The sequence below is a fragment of the Plectropomus leopardus genome, chromosome 4 (assembly GCF_008729295.1).
Source record: "Plectropomus leopardus isolate mb chromosome 4, YSFRI_Pleo_2.0, whole genome shotgun sequence".
NCBI lineage: Eukaryota > Metazoa > Chordata > Actinopteri > Perciformes > Serranidae > Plectropomus > Plectropomus leopardus.
The window spans coordinates 33,130,994-33,152,571 of record NC_056466.1 but is presented as its reverse complement, the minus strand read 5'-3'; the positions used below and the strand labels follow the sequence as shown (position 1 = coordinate 33,152,571).

The following is a 21,578-nucleotide window of genomic DNA, read 5'->3' as shown; positions in this document are numbered from 1 at the left end:
TGGAAGAATGAAAAAGAAGTGCTTGAGAGTCAAATGCTGCACAATTGTTGGTTTTGAAAAGTTTGTTGGACACCAAGCCCCAAAAATGTTGCTCATGTGGTACATAATCCTGAACAAAGTACAAAATTACAACAAACTATTTAAGACCTTAAATTTGCCCATATATTTTTGATAGTGAGGTCTGGTTAGGTGAGGTTAGGAGGACATAAGGAATGTGCTTTTTGGTAAAAAAAAAAAAAAAAAAAATTATAAAAAAATACATTGATTTATGCGGATATCATTTGGATGGAAAAACTTGAATTACGCCTTGGGAGGGAATGTTTTTTAGCAGATATTATTTGCCAAATTAGTGAGAAAAGGCAGAATATTGTGTTTTAGACCGAGCTGTAAAAATACATGAATCGGAGCACATGGATTGGCTGTCACAGCTGTCAATCAAGACGGAAAATCCCATTTTTGTATAATTTCATAACTCATTCGAACAGAACTTATCATAAAAACAAACACTTGAACAAATATCGGGGTGATGAAAACGACCATCAGTGACAGAAACCAACTTTGGAAAAAAATTTATTTGGTAATTTATTTCTAGCACTGCAGGTGGGTTTCCATTAACCCTCAAATTGCACAAATTGAAATTGCGAATATAAAATACACCTAATGGAAACATGTCAGTTTCGAAAAATTCCCCATTTATCACAAAAAAAGTTTTTACGCTTGCACGAGGTGGTATTTCAGGCAATTAGAAAAAGCTGTATTTGGCAAAACTGAGATGGAAACACTTTTTTTAGCTTTTATAGGACATGATGCTATGGCTATGTGCTTGTCTGCTCCCTCATGATGCAGCAGGAGCTACAAGAGCTGTTATTGCATCAAGAACTCTTCAAAAGTTGAGCGGATTATCTGGAAGTTTTGAATCCACAATTCCTCTGTGAAATTGTGGACTTTCACCACCCAGAAATCCCTCATACATGGTCTCTCACACATAGCCTATAAGGTGCTTGCCTTTCCATTATCGCTGGCATAAAACGCCTATGTTGCCCTGGATTGGAAATAATGAGGGCCAGTGCGGTGGCTGCAATAGAAATAAACCTGCTAACGGTTTGAAGATCCATCTCCATGCTTCTTGGAATATTACTGTGAGAAGTCGCATAACATCTGTCAGTGGAAACAAAGCCATCTTGCAATTGTTTTATCGAAAAATAATACGTTTTGCGCAAATCTGTGATAGAAACCCGCCTAGTTTTACAAATGTGTGTAATTCAGAGAAAAATGATTGAGATTATGTTTCGCTATGGCAGTCCAGTCAATATTGTAGTACACCTTGACAGTAGTATTTAGAGTCGCAATAGAACAGGCCTAATACAAGATGCATTTTTCCATTAAAATGAACATCTGTTGAATAAAATTAATAAACAGTTTGTGTGGTTATCTGACTGATGGAGTAAAATCACACGAGCTGCCCCTGGAGACCCCCTCCTCCCTGCACGGTGATTGATACAGCAGCGCCGGTAGGGGCGGGGCAGCACTGCAGCAGTGCGCCTCTCGAGCTGTCTCCGGTAATGTTCTATAGGATACACACGCCCCTCTCCTCTCCGCCCCTGCCGCGAGACAGGTGGTTGGACTGTATGCCTTCATCCTCGAGCGCTCCCTCTTAGAATAAAAACATATCTGTTGACAGTTAGGGAAGGCTCGGTTGGCGCGAGCGCGTCCCCGATGGACTTCCAGCGTGTGACCTCCGCGATCACCGGGCGGACAGCGGGAGAGGGGGGCAACAACCGGAACGCACGAGGAGAGCCCCGCCGATCTACTACTAAATGTTTTCCAGCGAATCGCGCGAGCTGTTGTTCACGGAAGGGGTCCTACCGACACGCGAATGAGATGCGCGAGTGAAAAGTTGACACGATTTTCGGTGGGGATTTTTTTAATCTGAGAGGCGGCAGGATCATTTGTGACTATCCTCCGGTCTGGGAAGTTCCCTAGGGGGGCGTTCATTATGGCTTCAGGCGCCGGTAAGGCTGCACAGCCCCTCGGGCCGGGCTCCGCCGTTAACGGGACTGCGGCAGAGTTCCCGAACATCGAGCAGGAGCTGTACGATTACCAGATGCACAGCAAGATGTGCAAGAAGATCGCTCAGCTCACCAAGGTAAGACCTGCCGGTGACACCGAGAGGCGCGCCGCCGCCGCCGCACGCGCTGTCACTGTATCTGTCAGGCTGATTGGATGATCTGATGGCTGCCTCACTATATCTGCCATCACACCGACACACAATGATATATGGAGGAGGCGACATGATTATCCTGTGCTATGTGACATAAGACAGGAGCAGCAACAGCAAAAAAAAAAAGCAAAAAAAAGCAAAAAAAAGCAAATGAGATATAAAATTGATCTAGAAAAAAAATAAAACAGAAATATAATATTGCAGTAGACACTCATACGTGCTTACACACCATCACAGATGTGCACTACGTTACAAATCATCGTTATCTGCTGGCATCATGATTGGGAAACTTGGATCAGGGTTCATTCGTCTTCGTGACTGACACAGTAATCAGACATCAGCGATCGCTGAGAGCTTTAGGCTGCAGATCTTCAGCTATCTGAGAGCCAAACCTTTCAGGGCAGCAATTAGGATTGGTGTGATTATCGTTCAATTTATGGATTATCTTATTTTTGTCCTGCATCAATTAAATACAAAAAAAAAAAAAAAATAGCATAGCGAAGATTGCACAGATGCCAAATCCCAAAAATTCCCAAAAAATCCCAAAAAACAGATAAAAAAAAAAATGTATTAAACTGTCAATTAACACTAATGAGGCTGGGCTATGTGATATACATTCACATGATATGGATATCGTGATATCATAAGTGTTGGTTTTAAATGCTGCTTTACAGTAAAGAGATGTCATTTTATGAATTTAGACTGTTCTGTTGTAATATTTCCTTTTATCCACTTAGTCATTATGGCCATTGTACTGATGATTATTAATCAAAAATCTCATTCTGTAAATATTCTGCAAAAGAACAAATTGTCTACCCTACAATATTGTCCCAGTATCAATATCAAGGTATTTGGTCAACAATACTGTGATATTTGATTTTTTCCAGATCCCCGCGCCCTAAACACTAATATGAACGTGATATTAGCAGCAAAACTCCACATTAACCCTTTCAGCCCTAAGCAAATTGGTTTAATTTCGTTCAAAAACATAGGGAAAGGCAACAAACATGGCCTAAAAATGAAAAAAAAAAAAGTTACAAGAAAATTACCTGAAAATAAGTAAAAATGAAGAAAAGACACAAAAAACAAGTACATGACTTTAAAAAAGCGATGAAAATAAAAGAGTGTTTTTAAGTATTTATTCTATATATTTTTGTTCTGTTTTTTCATAACAACATAATTTTAAATATAAAATTATTATATAATATATATATCAATTTATAATTATATATATATATATAAAATTATTTATATATATATACACACACACACATATACTGTAGATATTTAAATTCTATATTTGTTTGGATTATTTTGTAATAAACCTCACTTCTTTATTGAAAGTAATTTAAAGGTAACATTTCTTGCAATTTGTGGGATATTTCTTGCCAAGTTTGTCTTTGCCTTTCCCCCCATATTTTCAAAAGAAATCAAACCATTTTGCTCAGTTTTTAAAGGGTTAAAACAGCTTGTTAAAGGCATCTGAATGCAGCACAAGTGATGTCGATCCATGTTTCAAAGGCTTGAAGAGGCTGGAGCCGCCAATATTTGCAATTAAATTGTAGTAATTGAGTAATTAAGAACATTTTGTCATAATTGTAAGGCATGTGTCGTGTATGTACTACATATCAATGTGCAGGGATGCTTGACAGCAGCAGTGGGTATCTGCTCCGGCTTTTCATACAGTAAGCATTGCTATATGGGGATTCTCCCTCTCCCTGGTGCACAATAATGCTTACAGAGGCAGGGCATGACCCATCGCTTGTTGAGCTATGACAATTACTGATGACTGTGCACTTCCCATCATCCCTCATGGGCTCACCTTAGTGCAGCCTGTAGGTGTGTGTGTTCAGGAGCACATGTGTGTGGTGCAATAGCATTTGCGTGTGGAGTGCAGAAAGCTTCTCCTCAGACACACACACACACACACACACACACACACACACACACACACAAACAAAGATGACACAGATGAGGGGTCAGCACTTGTGTCTGTGCTTGTTAGGGGGGATTTGCCTTCCACCTCTCCTGCCTCTCTGCTTCTCCTTCCATCCCCAATGTAAAAGAAGACTTGTTTCCATCTCTTGAAACTTTATGCAAGCCCTGCCAGCCCCGCTTTAGCTCTTTGATGACCGCAGTAAATAAATCCGAAACCCAGAGCGCTGATGAAATATAAGAATCATCAAATCCGATATTTGGTGTAAGCATTTTCTCGGGGCTTTGGGATGCGGGCATGTGACACATGGTTTATTTGAGTGTTTTGGGGCGGGGGTGTGGAGAGGAAGTGGGAAATGGGTCAGCTGTGGTAACCTTATATATTTATTAACCTCTGCTCATACTGTGTGTGCATGAAGGAGGCTGGCACACACACACGTGCGCGCATACACACACACACGATCATGCACTTAACACACCTCGTCATGTCTGTCCCTATCCTCCACCACTCACCCATCCACACTTATGCTTGACTTCCACAGCACCCCCTCCCTCTCTACATCGACCTCCCTCCCTCTCAGAGTGGTCTGCCCTGCTTGAATGGGTGCTGCTAAAGATAAACCAGTAGCACGTCTGAGTGTGTTTACATGGCCGAGCAAGCCAATGGGAAGAAAGCGAGAGCTGACCGTGCCAGGCCAGCTGTTGTGAATGTTCACATAAGCTTGTGCGTGAACAGACATGCACACACCCACACTAATAAGAGTAGTCTCTTGACGTGACTCACAGAGATCAACAGAAGCATATTAAAGTGTGTGTTTGTGTGCACATATACTGTCGACACTTTTGATTGGCAGCTCTAATTCTGTCTGTGTGATTTCCTGTACTTATCTAGCTTACACTGTCACAATGTTCCCGGCTTTGTAATCCAGCACACCCGGTCCCCTCTTTGATATGTGTGGAGGTTTGTGTGTATGTGTGAGGGTGAGGGGGGCTGATGTGAGAGAAAAGTGTGTGCATGCTTGCTTGTCTCTTTGCCTAACCTCTCCTCTGTGCACCAACCGTTCACTCTACATCTCACTCCAGTTTCCAAAAAGCCTCGACCCGGCTCTCTTTTACACTGCAGACAGAATATTAATTTCATGCTTTGCTGACTATGAAGTTATTGTCAATAAGCAGGGGCACTGGCTTGTGAGGCTACATGAATAACATTATCGACTGGCAGGATCAATATGGGGTTCTCGAGACAGGATTTACAGTAGCAAGAGGCCCTCGCCACTCTCTGACCAAACTGCCACGCCAAGCGCCTCGAGAATTTATATCCAGAAAGATGAATCAAAGTGTGACACTGCCTTATTACACTGACATTTCAAAAATAACGGCTTCACAAGTCAGAAAATGGGCTTTAAATAACTTTAAGGAGATGTCTGACACTTTTTCACAAGCATAAGTGGTGCAAAAACAGAGGATCGGCTGCTAAATATTAAATTTGGGTGATGCTCTGAATCAGAAGCTAACTTTAGCAATGTGGAAAGGCTAACAAGTGAAAATGAAGAGATAATGGTAAATGCTGAAACTTAGTCCAGTGCAGTACTTGTACAGTAAGACAAGTAGATAACAGTAATAAATTCAGTGAACTGACTCATTTGTGTCAGTTACACAACCAAATCTATCTCCGATTTTTCTAACTTAAAGGAACAGTTCATCCAAAAATCAAAAGGACATATTTTCCCTCTTCCCTGTAGTTCTATTTATCAGTATAAAGTATTTTGGTGTAAGTTGCCAAGTGTTGGTGATATTGGCCATAAAGATGTCTACCTTGTGTCCAATATAACGTAACTAGATGGCACTCGGCTTGTGGAGCTCAAAGCGCCAAAAAACACATTTGAAAAACTCAACAGCAATGTGTCTTTACAGAGGTCATGACCCAGGTTACCCAGCGCCAACTGTAATCAGTTTCATGTAGGACCTATTGTCTTTCAACTGAACTACACCTTCATATCGTATCAGTACGCAGAAGGAATTGTGTAATTTTTGTGTCACGACTTGTCAAGTGATTCATGCCTTCTCTCTTAATGTTTATGAAAAAAAAAATGTACTCAAGTTTCAGAGGGTTAGAAATGAATAATTTGCATCATATTATTAATACAGTAATACTGTGTAAGTAATAGAGCACCTAATTAATTACCATTTCTTTCCATTCTTATTTGCCACCCTCCCCTAATGCCATCTGGTTGTCTGCTCATTGTCCATTAAGTGTAATTTGGTTTTGTATGATTTTATACAGTTATGGTGACAGACTCTTGCCACCTCCCTACACTCGTAATTTCGGTGTAATTAATTTGCCAAAAAAAGATCATAGTGAACAAAGCCAGAGATAAATTTGACTAATAACATTTCGACTGTCAGCATGAAACATGTAAATTGTGTTTTTTTTTTGTTGTTTTTTTTAAATCGTGTTGACCCCCTGCAGACATTCAGTCTTTAGGAGGCTGTACCAGGCTAGAGTTACAGCTAGAGTAATGCTACTGGTATCATACGAAACTAGAAGACCCAAGGAATCCAGCGGTACCAACCATGATGCTTCTCAGGTCGGGGGTGGAATTATGCTCCAAAGTCAGGCTAAATTTTGGCGAGTGAAAAAGGTAAAGGTCATTTCACTGAGGTCGCTTGACCTCTGACCTCCAGATACCTGAATGAAAATGGGTTCTGTGAGTACCCATGAGTATCCCCTTTACAGACATGCCCACTTTTTGCTACTCCCATGGTATTTTTGCTGTCATTTGATTCCTAATCGAGACAGTCTAGTAAGTATTACTTTACCATGTCAATACTAAAATGCAAAGTAATAGAATTTTAAAAATGTGGGTTTTTTTCAAATTTTATTTATTTATTTTTTTATTGATTACTTATTATTTATAAAGGTATTCTGTACTAACTGATAGTGAATATTGTTATTTGCGTTGAAGTATCGCATTTTCCAAAGGTACATTTCTTTTTAATATGCTCTCGGCATGTCAAAACTGAAGTACATCGACAAATAATATAATAGTGGTCGAGTAGTGACAATGGAAATGAAAGAATACGTAATGTTATTGTGACCCAATGTATACTATATATGAATGTGTACAGGGCCTTACTGTCTGTCTTTTTTCTAACTATCTTTTATTATTTTGTTCTGTTTTACATACTGTACATATGTGTGCTTGTATGGGTGTGGATTTTTGTCGGAGTTAATTGTATGTTATTATTTTACTTTACTTGTTAAAAAAGACACTAAATACAGATAAAAAAACTGATTAAAAAATGTGATGGATCACAATTAACTATTGATTTTTTCCAATTAATTGGATTAAAAAATTAATTGTTTGACAACCCTATTATTTCTTAGACTTTCAATTTTTCTAAAGACATGATAATATCGTTATTGTAAACTATTTTGGCCAAGATAATTGAGAAGTTAAAATCTATTATCGTACCAGCTCTAGTGTAATGTTTGGGCGTTCACACTTTTAATTTTTGACATGTAGCGTGCCTCCAGGTGAGGAAATGCTTGCTAAATCATCCCCTCCGTCCTGCTATATTTTCCTCTGACCCTCCTTGCTCTCAATCTCAAAGAGGACGGCCAAGAACAGCGCACGCACACACACACACACACACACACACACACACACACACACATACACACACACACACACACACGCACACACACACACACACAGCCCTCGGAGCCTTCTCCACAATTCCAAGTCCCCCTCAGTCCTCTGAGTCATGAGTTCATGAGCCAAAGTTCATGCAGAGTGACGTTATTGAATAGTCGCAGTGACATACTGTGCGAGTGTTTGACTAGCAGGCCAGAGAGAGAGGCAAGGTTGTGTTTAGGATCTGGAGAGATGTCACATCCGTCATCGATATCAGTCGCTGATTTATAAGAAATACATCATAGATTAAGGGAGGTGGACAGTGTTGAGATGATGTAAGTGTGTGTGTGTGTGTGTGTGTGTGTAAGAGAGAGGTAGTGACACACACACTCACACACACACACACAGAGAGAGAGAGAGGGAATGTCCGGCAGTGCTGTGCCAGCTGTGTGCTGCAGACAGAGAGGCGTCTGGGTAAAATATGAGCCTGTGTGTCCCCTGCATACACCCATACACATGCATACACACAAACACACACACACCTCTGCGGGTGGGTAAGTGAGCCATCAGGGTCAGTAGGAGCAGATGATGACACTGTAGACACAGCATAGAGGGTAAAGTGAATAGTGGGGAGAAACAGGCCATATTTCAGGTGTTAGTCACAGACTATATTGGGAGGAGGGGGAGAGACTCCTCACATGCAGGGAGGCTGCAGCGCTGGGACTATATTAACTCACAGGACTCTGGTTTCAGTAGATGCGCACTGTTTGTCAGTGTTGCTGTTTAACCTCTTTTATTTGTGTTTGGGGATTGTTGTGTTTTCATGTCAGTTTAATATTTGGTATCATAAATCTGCCAGCTCTAAATATTGGCTCCATAATGTCTGTGTTTGTGGAGCAGCGTTGGTGTCAATTTCCCTGCTGTTTGTGATGTACTCCCGTTAAATGAATATAGAGGAAACAACCACACAGAGTGAATCATCTGAATCCAAGAGGATGTTAACTGTAACAAGGTCAAGTTAATCTGTTTTCCAAAGAAGACTTAATCAAGAGGGCTACATTAAAAGCTACCACCAAACAATAATATGTACATTTAGGTCCTTTCAGTCACCAAAAGAGAAAAGAAATGTAAAACAGTGAATAAAATCTGAGATACAGTCAAAAAGAAAGAAGTTTTACACTCAATGAGTGCTTACAAATCAGATGATGAAGCCAATTTTAATCTTTTCTCATCAAAGGGGGGAAATCTATTACTCAGTCTGCAAAGAAATCTTCCAATGTCAGCTTAAACTCGACAATGACTGGCTGTTTCAGCTTTAAATTATTCTGCAGTTAGTTCCAAAAATAGGAGAAAAGCTACAAGAAAGCACTTTTCCCTCAGTCTCAGTCTGAGGGACAAAAACCCTAAAACTTTTCAGCTATTGTAAAAATAACAGGAATAATAATCATGAAGAAAGCCCCGGATGGCTTTATAAAAATATACTAATCAACCAAGAATACAAAACACAATGATGATGAACAAGAGTCATTAAAAAGTATTTTACTGCTGAAAATTTGGTCTTTTCATAGAACTAGCTATGTAGAAGAAAGACGCAAATACTTGGAAATTGGTGCGACATGACCAGAGAAAAAGTGTTGTGGCTTTTGCTCAAGGGATGAAAACCTACAACTACCAGACTGCACTGCCCCACACTAGACCAATAAGTGCTTCCGCAGATGGATGACACAATGTTTCAGAAAACATTTTAGGTGAGAAGTAGACAACACAGTAACAGAATCTTTGTTCATATCTGATAAGCGCAGCTCAGTTTTACTATGTGATCTAATTTTTTCAGCCTCTGTTTTCACAATACAGGAAACTGTATGGCACCCAATTCCTTTTCACAAACTATTGTAAAAACAGCTAAACATGGCAGTAAAATATGTTTCTGAAAATATTTTATTGAGTTTTACAGCTTTTTGAACTTTTGACATGATTGACATGTTGACATGATTTTCTGATGGTTGTTCAGACTGTTGCTTGACCTACTGACTGTATTTCCGCATTTTTGTATGCCAGACGCCTCATACAAAGAGTATAGAAGCGGATCAAGAGAGAGCTGCCTCTTTCTTTCTCTCTCTCAAACTCTGATCAAACTGTAAAACTAAGCAGTGCTGAGCAAACATAAAACGGAGACTCTGTTACTGTATTGCCTTTTTTCTGATGATCAAGTGAGCATGGCGATTTTGGCACTGGTACAATAGAGGAAAGTTTAACATAGTCCAGTTAAGCATACTACCCACATATTTATAGTACAAAGCTGGTTGAAATGAAACTGATATGCAATTTCTGGGGGACACAGAGGCACAGAGGCTACAAGGCATATCACATGCCAGTGATCACTTCCTGTTTGTCAGCAAAGAAAAGGCATGTCCCATCCATTGACGAAATGATTAACAGTTACAGCTGAAAACATATGTTCAAGCAGAAATGTGCAACTATTATCAAACAGTTTTCTTGCCTGTTGCCGCTGTTCTGCAGGTGATTTATTCTCTGAACATGAAGAATGAGGAGCAGGAGACGGCCCTGCAGGCCTTAAGCCACGCCCACCACGAGGAGCTGCACCGCATCCTGGTGGAGACGTGTCATGAAGGGGAGGAGTCAGCATGGAGGACACGCCTCCTCGAGCTGCAGGACTCTCTGGATGAGCAGCAGAGAGTGGGAGCCCAGGTGTGTTTGTTTGTGTGTGCATGTGTGCGCATGCATGTGCACTGTCGCCCCTCTGATCAGGAGATAAACTGACCTCATTGACGGACATGATGTATCGCTGTAATTTAAAGTGTAAACTCCCAACGGGAGCAGAAAATCAAAGCCGCCCCTCATGTGACCTACAACAGTCAAGCTAACCTTCAGATAGCCTCAGACTTCATGCCTAATTTACATGTTGTGCACCACAATACAACACCAACATGAATCATGAATACCCACATGACTTTCTTATGAGCTCTTTGGGAACATAATGGTTCTGAACAACTAAAGAGATAAAAAATGTACACAGACGTTAAACTTTTATTTTGCAATGTGTGGCCACGCTTATTTGTCTGGTTCATCTGTCGTCTGTCCTTTTGTTTCCCTATTTTAATAATCAGATCATTTAAAATGTAAAGATCATGTAAAATCAGGACCATGTTATCTAGTGTGAACAACAAATACACCCTACCATGGGGTGTCTGTGGCTCAGTGGATAGAGTGGGTGCCCCATGTTCAGAGGCCGAGTACTCACCGTAGCGGTCTGGGTTTGATTCTGGCCTCCGCCCTTTGCTGCATATCGTCCCCTGTGTTGATGAGTGGCATAGTGCCACTGATGCAAATTTTGGGACAATGCATTGAGAATAAACTACACTGTGGGGTTGAACATAGTCTTATGCTGTGTCTGCAAAAGTATAGTTTCCTAGCAGATGTGTTAAACACGTATCAAACACAATTACAGTCAACAGTTTTAAGGATGGAGAGACCTATTCCGCTTTTCCGTAGTTTGTGTCTTATATATAGTGTTACAATAAAGGATGGTCATACTGCTACATGAAGATACATGCTGGAACATGTCCAATTATGTTTAGAGTTTTTATTGTCTATTTTATTCCACAGCAAGTGGCCATGGTATAAGCAGAGTAATACACTCAAGATTCATCTAGATAAGAAAGTAACAGTAATAGACTTGTGTGAAAAAATGTCTAATATTTTCCCCATGTAATCTTCCCTATAATAGCTCATCTTTTCATATTATATAGTCCATCCGGGATTTTTTAGGCTTTTTTGGGTTTGTCAGTTTTTCTAAAAAATAAATAAATAAATACAAATAAAATGCATGTTTTTAGGTGTTTTTTGCGATTAAACTGTGAAAGAAAAATAGTTATTATTTATTTTTATGCATACTTCATTAAAAATAGGTAACTTGTTTAAGTAAGAAATAGATTTATACTACCCTAGCATTGTCACTAATCATGCATATTTAAGTCATCTTGATTCTTTTAGCACATGGTAAATTTATGCTGACTTGTCTTGTTGGTTGTCCACGTCTTTCAGTCATTATTGGGTGTGTTTTGCAGTTGCAGTGTTTGTCAATCCATGTCATTTGTCTTCCACCACAACGTTGCACACAGTGCCAAAAGTTTTACCCCTGCTTTCGTGCAAAACATCAGGAACTGCCTGAAAGTTGCATGGTGTTTAGCAGTAATTTTTTTGTTGGAGACTACAATGACTGGTGGAACTCAGAGGAAACTGCCCCGATAGGTCAAATTTGTAGAAAGGTGGCAGTGACAGGAAAAAATTGCAAGGTCATACAGAGTCCACAGAGATTGGTTGAATTTGTGTTGAGTGTTGCATCCCCGAAGGGCTTATTATAACTAACTTATGAATCGCAGTTATGTTACAAGCTGGAGATAAACTGTTTAGAATCCAACCTGCCTGATCTCAATAGTGCAGGCTGGTAATGATGTTTTGCCATATAGTGAGTATTGTTTGAATGTCAGCACACTGTAGCTAATTAGACTTTATGGTCACAGTTCTGCCCTTTTCAAATGTTTTGCATATACATTGCTCACTTCAGTGGGCTGTTCTTAAATCCTCTTTGAGATGAAATAATACAGTATATCTGCGGCATGAATGTGCCACCATAAAAATACATTAAGTGTAGGATGTCATGTGGAGCAAAGCGTCTGTGAGGTTTCCAGTGTGTTGCGGGGGGTGTCTAACCTGCTACTAAGGATGCACGCTCAGTGGGCAGCGACTTGAAATGTGCAGTGTGTAACACATTGTCTTCTCTGCCTCCAGGTGCAGGCAGACTTCGAGTGCTTCCGCATCCAGGCGGAGGAGAGGGAGCGTGAAACTGAGGCGGAGCTGAGAAAAGAGTTTGAGGAGAGGCTCCAGGCTGCGGAGGAAGAGCTCCAGGAGGCCAAGGCTCAGATCAGCGATGCCCAGGAGGAGAGCCTGCGCTTGAGCAAAGAACTGGAGAAGGCTGAGGAGCAGATCCAGGAGCTGGATGCCAAATGTGAGGAGCTGCAGAAAGCGGCTGACGAGGAGCGACAGCGGAACGAGGAGCAGAGACAGAGAGAGGGCGAGGAAATTAAGAAAGAGGAGGAGGCGGAGAGGCGAACAGGGGACTTGGAAAAAGCACTCTTAGAGGAGGTGAAGGCCCTGAGGGAGGAGAGGGATCGGGCAGAGGAGCAGAAGAGGCGTGCGGTGAAGGAGGAGAGGGAGCAATGGGAGCAAAAGATGAACGACCTGAGCGAAGAGCAAGAGGAGAAGAGGAGGAAGACGGAGGCAGAGTGGAGGGAGGAACGGCAGAGGTGGGAAGAGAGGGAAGAGGAGGAGAAGAAAGGGATGCACAGCGCCTTAAGGGAGAGAGTGAAGCGGGCTGAGGCAGAGGTAGAGAGTCACCTGGAGAGGTTGGCTGAGAGCAAGAGGAACACAGTCAAACTGCAGGAGCGAATACAGGTATGCACTCATACTGGAACTAGAATGTTGTGAAAATGGAGGAGAAAGGTAGAGTTGAGTCGATTTCCGGTTTTGGCAATTCAGTCCAGTAGACAAGTTTAAACCGGTTTGATTTATACAAACCGGCTGAACTGACATTTGTAAATATGTCACATTCTGGCAACTTTAAAAGTAGCCTTAGGGGCCATTTGCACAGCAACAGGTCTTGCATGAAACATTAAACTTTTGTTCCAATTTGGCCTTTCGTTCACACAACAGTGACATTTTGGGGGCCTCAAAATGCAAACTTTTGAAACCGGGTTCCAGAGAGTAATCTCTTGAAAACGCCATTGCTTCTGTCTCTGTGTAAACTGGCAATGCGCGGATCCTGTGAGAACAGTGACGCCACAGCTGCTTTTCGTGCATGTGAGAATGGGCTGGATCTCAAGTGCACAGCAGATAGCTACTCGGTTTGTTTACATGAAGTGACAGAAGTGCATAATTAATGGATTCACAGAGAACAGAGAGCTCTTGCATGCAGGTAATGCTATGTAATAGTTTGACAATCACTTTCTGTTGGGACACGTCGTTATGTTCCACTCAAGATTGACCACTGAATCATGTGGGACACCTGGTAAAATGTAAACTGGTCTGGTCCAGTGTATGGCTTAATATCAAACCGGCTTGATATCAAAATTTTCACACCGGCCCAACCCTAGCGAAAGGAGATGTTGCAGTTTCCCGTCTCTGATGCACCCAGCTAATGATGGTGTTGATGGGGAAGGGAGTGAGGTAGAGGCAGAGAGAGAGAGAGGATCTTGCTTGTCTAACCACTGGCTGCCCTCCCTGAGTGCTATTCCCACTGCCAACTATCTGCTAATGAGTAGTTTGAGCAGGATAGATTCGCTGCACCACCACCATTACCACCTCATGGACGAGCATTAAGAAGCCCTACGAGAGCTGGCACCGAGCTGACATAAGCCCTCGCAGCAGACCATTAAAGCTCACAGCTGGGCTAGATAGCTCCCTGACTCACCACATTTCATCCCCCATTTTTTTCCCCTATCGCCTTCCCTGACTTCTTTCTCTCCTTCCTCCTTATCTGTGTCAAAGTTGCTGTCTCTCTCTCCCTCATTCTTTTTTCTTCTTCTCTATTCCCCTGTGCTCCTTGTCAACTCCTCTGCATCGCCCTCCTTTCTTTGCCCTCGCGCCCCGCCTCCCTCCAGGACCTGGAGGAAGAGCTGGAGCTGGATCGGAGGCGCGTGTCGGAGGCGGAAGGCGTGGCTAAGCGGGCGGAGGAGGAGCTGGCAGTGGCCAAAGAGAGGCTGCTGCTGCAGGAGGACGAGCTGCAGAGCAGAGCAGGTAGTCCATCAGTCCACCTGTCTTCTCACCTGTCTGCTGCAGGACGCTCACGTCGGTGAAAATCAGCTGAGCTCAGTGCTTTTCCATTTTTCACCCTGACTCAGCATTAATTAAGTTTTCGCCTCACGCCATTATAATATATACAGAAAATGCAACAAATGCACATTATTCATCCTGCATAAAGGCAAACAGTTTCATCAAAGTGTCATCATACCCAGTCAGCAAAAACGCCCTGAATTTTATTTATTGCACGGGAATGATTTTTGTTTTAGGCGCTTCCTCATTCAGTATTGGCCTGCTGTAAGTCCACTCTGCTTCTATTGTGCATAATCAATCAATTCGGGCTTGTGTGTGTTCATTTGGGTGTTTGTTGGTGTTTATTTGTTCTGTGTGTGTGTGTGTGTGTGTGTGTGTGTGTTTGTACGTCAGAGGAGCTGCTGAACCGCGGAGGCTGTGAGGTGTGTGTGTGTGCTGAGGTGGAGGAGCTGAGGAGCCAGGTGAGCCGCCTGCAGAGCAGGAACAGAGAGCTGGAGCTGCAGAGCAGTGGCAGGAACAGCGACCACGCCCGGCAGATTCGCCAGGTAAAACACGCACACAGACAACATACTTAACTCTTTGAAACATAAGCTTTCTTTAAAAAACACAGCGAGTAATTTTCAGGTCATTCTCTTCGTCACCTTTGCAATTTGTGGGGCATTTCTAGCAAAGTTAGTCTTAATTTTCTCAGGTTTAGAGCTAAATAGCTTGTGAAAGGTGTTTGAACACAGCACAGTGTTTTTAAAATGTTTTTTTTTTTTTTTGGAAGTCATATTCTGAATTTGATGACTGCAACATGTTTAAAAAAAAGTAGGGATGGGCATGTTTACTTGTGTGTGACATCACCTTTTCTTTTAACAACATTCAGTAAACATTTGGGAACTGAGGACACTAACTGTTGAATATTTGATACTGAAAATCTTTTACATTCTTGTTTTACTTACGACTTCAGTTGCTCAATTGTCCGGGTCTCCGTTGTCGTATTCTGTTTTTCATAATATACCACATATTTCAACCGGAGTCCGGTCTGGACTGCAGGCAGGCCAGTCTAGTACACAGTGTCCCAGCTTCTTTGGAAATGGGGTTTTAGATTCTACTGGTGTGCCTAATAAAGTGGCCATTGATTGTGCAATGTGTGTGTGTGTGTGTGTGTGTGTGTGTGAATGCTCCCAGCATGCCGAGGCCCTGTCCAGTCTGCGTTCTGAGATGGTGAGAGCCCAGACGGAGGAGCTGCGTCGCATCCAAAAACATGCAGATGATGAGAGAGACAAACTGCAGAAGGAGATTGAAAAAGAGCGAGAAAACTTACAGAAGGAGAGAGAGAAAGAAAGGGAGCAGTTGGAGAAATACAGAAACAAACTGAGCAGGGAGAGAGAGGAGGAGAGGGAGGAGGTGGAGGGGATCAAAGAACGTCTGAGGAGAGAAAAGGAGGAAGAGCTGGACCGGCAGAAGAAGGAACTGGAGGTCGAGAGGGTTCGTGTCCGCTCGCAGTTGGACAAGAACATCGAACAGGTGGAGGCGGAGAGAGCAATTGTGCAGCAGAAGCTGGAGGAGGAGAAGAAAAGGTTGGTGGAGAAGGCCGAGGAGGACAGGAAACGGTTAAAGGAGCAGGTGCGAAAGGCAATAGAGGAGGTGATGAGGAGGCACGCGGCCGAACTTCACAGCGTCCAAGAAGCTCTGAGCTCAGAGAGGAAGACCAACCAAGAGGTGAGCACCTGTCTGCGTGCCACAGGGGGGTTATTCCATTGTCTCTGACACGCTGCAGTAAAAGAGGCCATTCTATAATAGTTTTAAAAATAGCCTGCTGTTCAGCTGTGGCAGACGACTCCTATAGGCTTAATTATTTTAGTTTCAGTCAGACTTTGGGTTTAATTATTTCGGATACAAAGACGATCCGCTGTGAGAAATCATTTTTCCTTTCATCGTGTCACACAGCTGCAACAGTAATACTTCCCCTGCTCTCAGCCTGTGTGCTGCACAATTGCTCTTAAAAAAGAAAACCCTTAGGAACCCTGTTAAACATATGCAGAAATTAGGATAACTTAACCCTTTGAAACCTGAGCAAATCAGTTTAGTTTCTTTTAAAAACATTGTGAGCGACTTATCAAGAAATCAAAATTAGGCTACCTTTTTGATAACTTTCTTTCATTCTCTCTCTCTCCTTTTTTTAAACCCTAGTTTTCAGGTTTTTGTCATGTCACCTTTGACCAGTTTCTTGCAATTTGCTTGTTGCCTTCACCCCCATGTTCTTGAGGAGAACTGAACCTATTTATCAGGTTATAAAGGTTAAAAGGTGTCTGAAAGCAGCACAAGAAAAACTGATGTCAATCCAGGTTTTTTAAAGGGTTAAAGGGGAACATCAAGACTTTTCAACCTGGACTCTATTTTCCCATGTTACTGTGAAGTGAAGAATGGGAAGAATCATTTTTTAAATCGGTCCAGTATTGAGAGAGAGCGAAAAGGGCTGTAATGTAACCACTTGGGGTAAGTGCCCTGACAATTTTACAACTATCTCACAGGAGGCGACCTATTTCAGGAAAAAAACGGTGGAAAAGCAAATGAGAGTTAAAGCGAGGAGTGCCGTTATAGTTTGTTGTGTTGGACTACAGAAAGTCGGTCTTCCTTTATCTAAAGATTTTCATCATCATGGCTGAGTATTTAGCATAGCCTGTATAAACAATGGATGTAGCTATCATGATGTCACCCATTGGTTTTAGGACTCCTGTTCTGTAGCCTTGACTTGGGCATGTCAGCCATCATCATCTTGATTTATTACAGCCAGAAGTGACCAAGTTTGGATGACAAAGACAGTTTTTCCACTCAAAGCAGTTCGCTCTTTAATATAGCTGTATAATAGCTATATAATAACTTTAAGCCTTAAAAAAATGTAAAAGAGTGACTTATATAAAAATTCAGCCCACGTACAGCTGACATGAATGTTGAAACTGTTTTTTGTACCAGGCTTGTACGGTAGCCTCGGCCACCAGTGTGTGAATGTGTGTGTGAATTGGTGAATGTGACAATGTAGTGTGAAAGCGCTTTGAGTGGTCAATAAGACTATAAAAGCGCTATACGAATACAGTCCATTTACAATTTATTTTTGCTTTGAAGTTGGGTATTTTAACATCGGGGTCTATGGGGATGGACTCTGTTTTGGAGCCAGCCTCAAGTGGCCATTAGAGGAACTGCAGTTTTGGCACTTTAACATTGGCTTCAATTCTAAGCCTCAGAGGTTGCTGCTTGATATTTAGTTGATTTTGACTATGGGAAAAAAGTCTGTAAGACCTCAGAACGAGACTTCTCCTTAAGCAATACCTCGACACGAAACAGAACAGAACAAAATAAAAGTGCGAAAGCAAAAACATTTTACGTGATCCAAATCAGCTAAATATTCTACAGTGACATTGAAAATTTTTGGATTAAGATACGCTTTCTGTACTCCAACACAACAATGTCCTCCCAGCACTCCTCTGTCCAACTCTCATCATCATTCTTCCTGAAAATGCTAATTTATTTTCATTTTCTGCCTGCAACAAGTCACCTCTTGTGAGATTTCGGAATGAGATTTCTTTTGTGTCCGGTGAGACTTGGAAACAAAACAAACAGGAACAAGCAAAGGATATGCTAGAATTTTTCATTTCTCAGTAGGGTCTTTTTGTAGGGTTGTTGTCAGGTAATTTAAATAAAAATCTGAGCTTGTCAGTGGCAAAAACAGGCACTGTCAACGTACATATTGAAGGTCTGCACCTTTTGCCACTGCACTCTCTCTCATTAGTGGACCAACTTCACTTCGTTTTTACTTCCCACAATTTACTTAGGTCGTGTATAGACAAGAATGGCCCTGCTAAAAACAGACAAGTCTTTCCTTTGCGTTTTAAAAAAAATCTGCTTTCATATGATAACATTGTGAGAACGATCCTCATGTAAGTGGAGCTGACAAAACAACCAAAATCGCTGTACTATGCATGCCAGGCCAGCAAGTTGGCGGTGTGACTTTGTAATGTGACACCAAAGAAGAACACCACGCACATATGCGAAGTGTGGCCGTGACGTCACAGGATCTGCACATCGCCAGCTTACACGGCAACAGAAGGGGTGGCGTTTTCAAAAAATTACACTTTGGAACCTGGTTTCAAAAGTTTGCTGTTGTCGTTTGAACCAAAGGCCAAACAGCAACAAAAGTTTCACATTTCATGCAAGAATGCTTGCCGTGTAAATGGCCCCTTAGACACAAAAAAAGGGAAAAAAGGGTCCAGGTTTAAAAATAGTTCCCATTTAATGCTTGAACCGGATAAAGTTGTTTTTTGTTTATATGAAACTTAAGAAATCAAGCAAAGGCAATAAACAGATGACCTGCATTCGTTTACACAGTCTGTGCTTCATTGGGAGTTACCCACTCACTTATTCCTATGTTTAAATATATACAGAGTGAACACCTACTAGTGACCCCAATGTTAGCAGCTGCATATGTTATAGGTTTATGACCAGGTCAACCAGAAAGTGATTTTTTTTTTCTTTTTAGAAATGCTTAAGTGGCGAAACTATAATGTTCAGATCAAAGGAATCAGTGTTTTAGGGCAGATCTTCTCTCCTGCGTATCATCTCGCAGCACCTCTCCCTGGTTGGGAGCCACTGGACTTAAAGGACATATTTAATGAATATCTCTTAAAATACTGAATGTAGAAATATAATGAGATTTTATCACATAATTGCCTGCCCTTTGAGCCCTCTTGTAATGTGCACTTCATCATGACTAATTATTCATTAGGCTCAGTAATAAGGAGATGATAGTATGGTTGGGCTAAAGTGCTAAAAAAGAGGAGAAGTTGTTGATGAAGTAATGGCGTTGATGTGGATGAATTTTATTGGAAGGTGTGCGCACGTTTGGATGAAGAGAGGAGGAGCGGTGAGGAGCTACGCAGCGAGATGGAGAGGGAGAGAGAGGAGCTGAGGACAAAGCTCAATGATGCCACCAATGAGGTCAGAGGTCAAATCATGCAAGATGATTTATCCGATAGAATTATTCACGATACGAGTTGTAATATGTGAGTTGGTGCGCTCTCAGGTCTGTAGGCTGCAGTCCGCAATCCAACAGCAAGACAACAAAGAGAGGGCAGCCCCTGAAGCTGCGGCCTCATGTGGGCCGCAGTGCTCTCGTCTGGAGGAAGAACTCCATCATACCCGGACTCGGCTGGCTCGGACGCAGGAGGAGGCGGAGAGGCAGCGGGACAGGCAGCAGAGAGAGATTGCGTCCCTGAGAGCTGACAAACACCGACTGGAGGAGAAAGTCCTGGAACAGAGCCGGCTAAACACGGAGAGGAGCCTTCTCGACCAGAGCCAGCGGCACACCGAGGACCGGATCAGGTATCAGAACAAACACCCAGCTGCCAGAACTGCTTAGGCTTATATTACAAAGCCTCCACTCGGGCTTGTAATCAGCTGCTGCCATCCTGCTAAAAGATCACTGGGGAAGATCAAAGTTGAGAAATCGTTCAAATTGTGGCTCACAACGACCTGCAGCGTCTTTTCCTCTCTCGCACTCAGCTTCAATTAAACGAGCTTTATTGACGTGTAATGTGTTTCGCCACAGCAAAACATGCCAAGCAAATTAGCTGCAGCAATAAACAGGATATGTAGTGATACGAAAAACACTGTCAGTACATCAATGGAAATTAAATCAATTTCATCACAGGCCAAATGAACATTAGCTGTAATGGTTTTCAGAGAACCAATTAGTCCTGCCCTGTCCTATATGCTACATACTATCTATTTCATTAATGTATGCACACTGAAAACACATTACTTTTAGTAATATTAGTTTGGATTTTTTTGAAGTGAGGTTGTATGGGGTCAGTATATTACATACAGTAGGTGTTTGGTGGGAGGCCCCCAGTTTGGAGAAATGCCAGTAGTACCAACATGGAGGCTAAGCAATGTGAAAGGGGAGTAGAGGCAAAATGTATTTTAGAAAAAAGTCCAGATCAGTTTGAGTGCACACCATAGTGACTTTCACCAGCTTTTCCTTCCTGTCAGACAGCTTGTTCCAAACAGGGAGGCTGTGAAGGGCTTCAGTTTCCCATCTCTCGTCAAAGGCACCAGACGCCATTGACATTAAAGAAGTATTTCACCGATATAAAGACCCATAGAACTAGGATGTCTATGGAGCAGAAAGACAAAATGCCATTGCCACATGGCCAGAGAAAACAATTAAAAGCTTTTGCACAATAGGGTAGAAAACCTACAACTACCAGAATGCATTGCGCCACACCAGACCAATAAAAGCTCCCACTGGTGGGTGACACAATGCGCACTCTTCCATTGACACTATGGATGTATTAAGAAAGCCTGGATACAGCCATGGAGGTCCTTTGAGAGCTGCTCATTGGTGCATCAAGCAAAACAAGCAATTTTTCTGAATATGAAATAGCCAGACCTACGGGTCCATGAGGCATGGGCACTAGAGACTTACGACGGCTGAGTGCAGCTGAGTGTGCCCGAACTTCTGCTGGCAGAGCGACTGACTTCCAGTTTAGCGCTTCACTAACTTGAATGGCGGTCTATTAGACTTTCCAGTTGTTAGCGTACTGGATGGCCTAAATCTAGATAGCGAAACGAGTCATTTTACAGTAAACCGCAAAACCGCGCTAATACGTTGCTCTGTCACCGCGGTGACAAAAACTCCATACCGTCACAGCCCTAGTTTACATGCAGTTTTCCCCTCTTGCAAAGGTATGGCATCATTATTGTTGAACAGACAACACTAAAGCATTCCTCTAACAATAGCACCCCTCGGCGTTTCCTGTTCTGGGGTATTTTCCATGCAAAGGAATACTTTTACAAATCCTGTAAGCTAAAGGTATACAGGTGTCTGCTTCAGAAATACAAGTACGTAATTCTAACATCCTAACATGATATGGAAAACCAGACATTTA

At 42.1% G+C, this 21,578-nt stretch overlaps 1 protein-coding gene across 3 annotated transcripts in view; it reads left to right on the top strand.

Annotated features, from left to right (window-relative positions):
- Positions 1-1,583: 1,583 nt before the first annotated feature.
- fam184b (family with sequence similarity 184 member B) overlaps positions 1,584-21,578 on the top strand; it is a 37,604-nt gene continuing 17,609 nt past the window's right edge. For all 3 annotated transcript variants that reach the window (XM_042485976.1, XM_042485977.1, XM_042485975.1), the window contains exons 1-8: positions 1,584-2,146; positions 10,315-10,503; positions 12,607-13,269; positions 14,475-14,610; positions 15,040-15,191; positions 15,820-16,353; positions 19,519-19,626; positions 19,712-20,010. In XM_042485976.1, the coding sequence (XP_042341910.1) occupies positions 1,997-2,146; positions 10,315-10,503; positions 12,607-13,269; positions 14,475-14,610; positions 15,040-15,191; positions 15,820-16,353; positions 19,519-19,626; positions 19,712-20,010 (2,231 nt within the window). In that variant the 5' untranslated portion in view covers positions 1,584-1,996. The remainder of the gene's footprint in view (positions 2,147-10,314; positions 10,504-12,606; positions 13,270-14,474; positions 14,611-15,039; positions 15,192-15,819; positions 16,354-19,518; positions 19,627-19,711; positions 20,011-21,578) is intronic.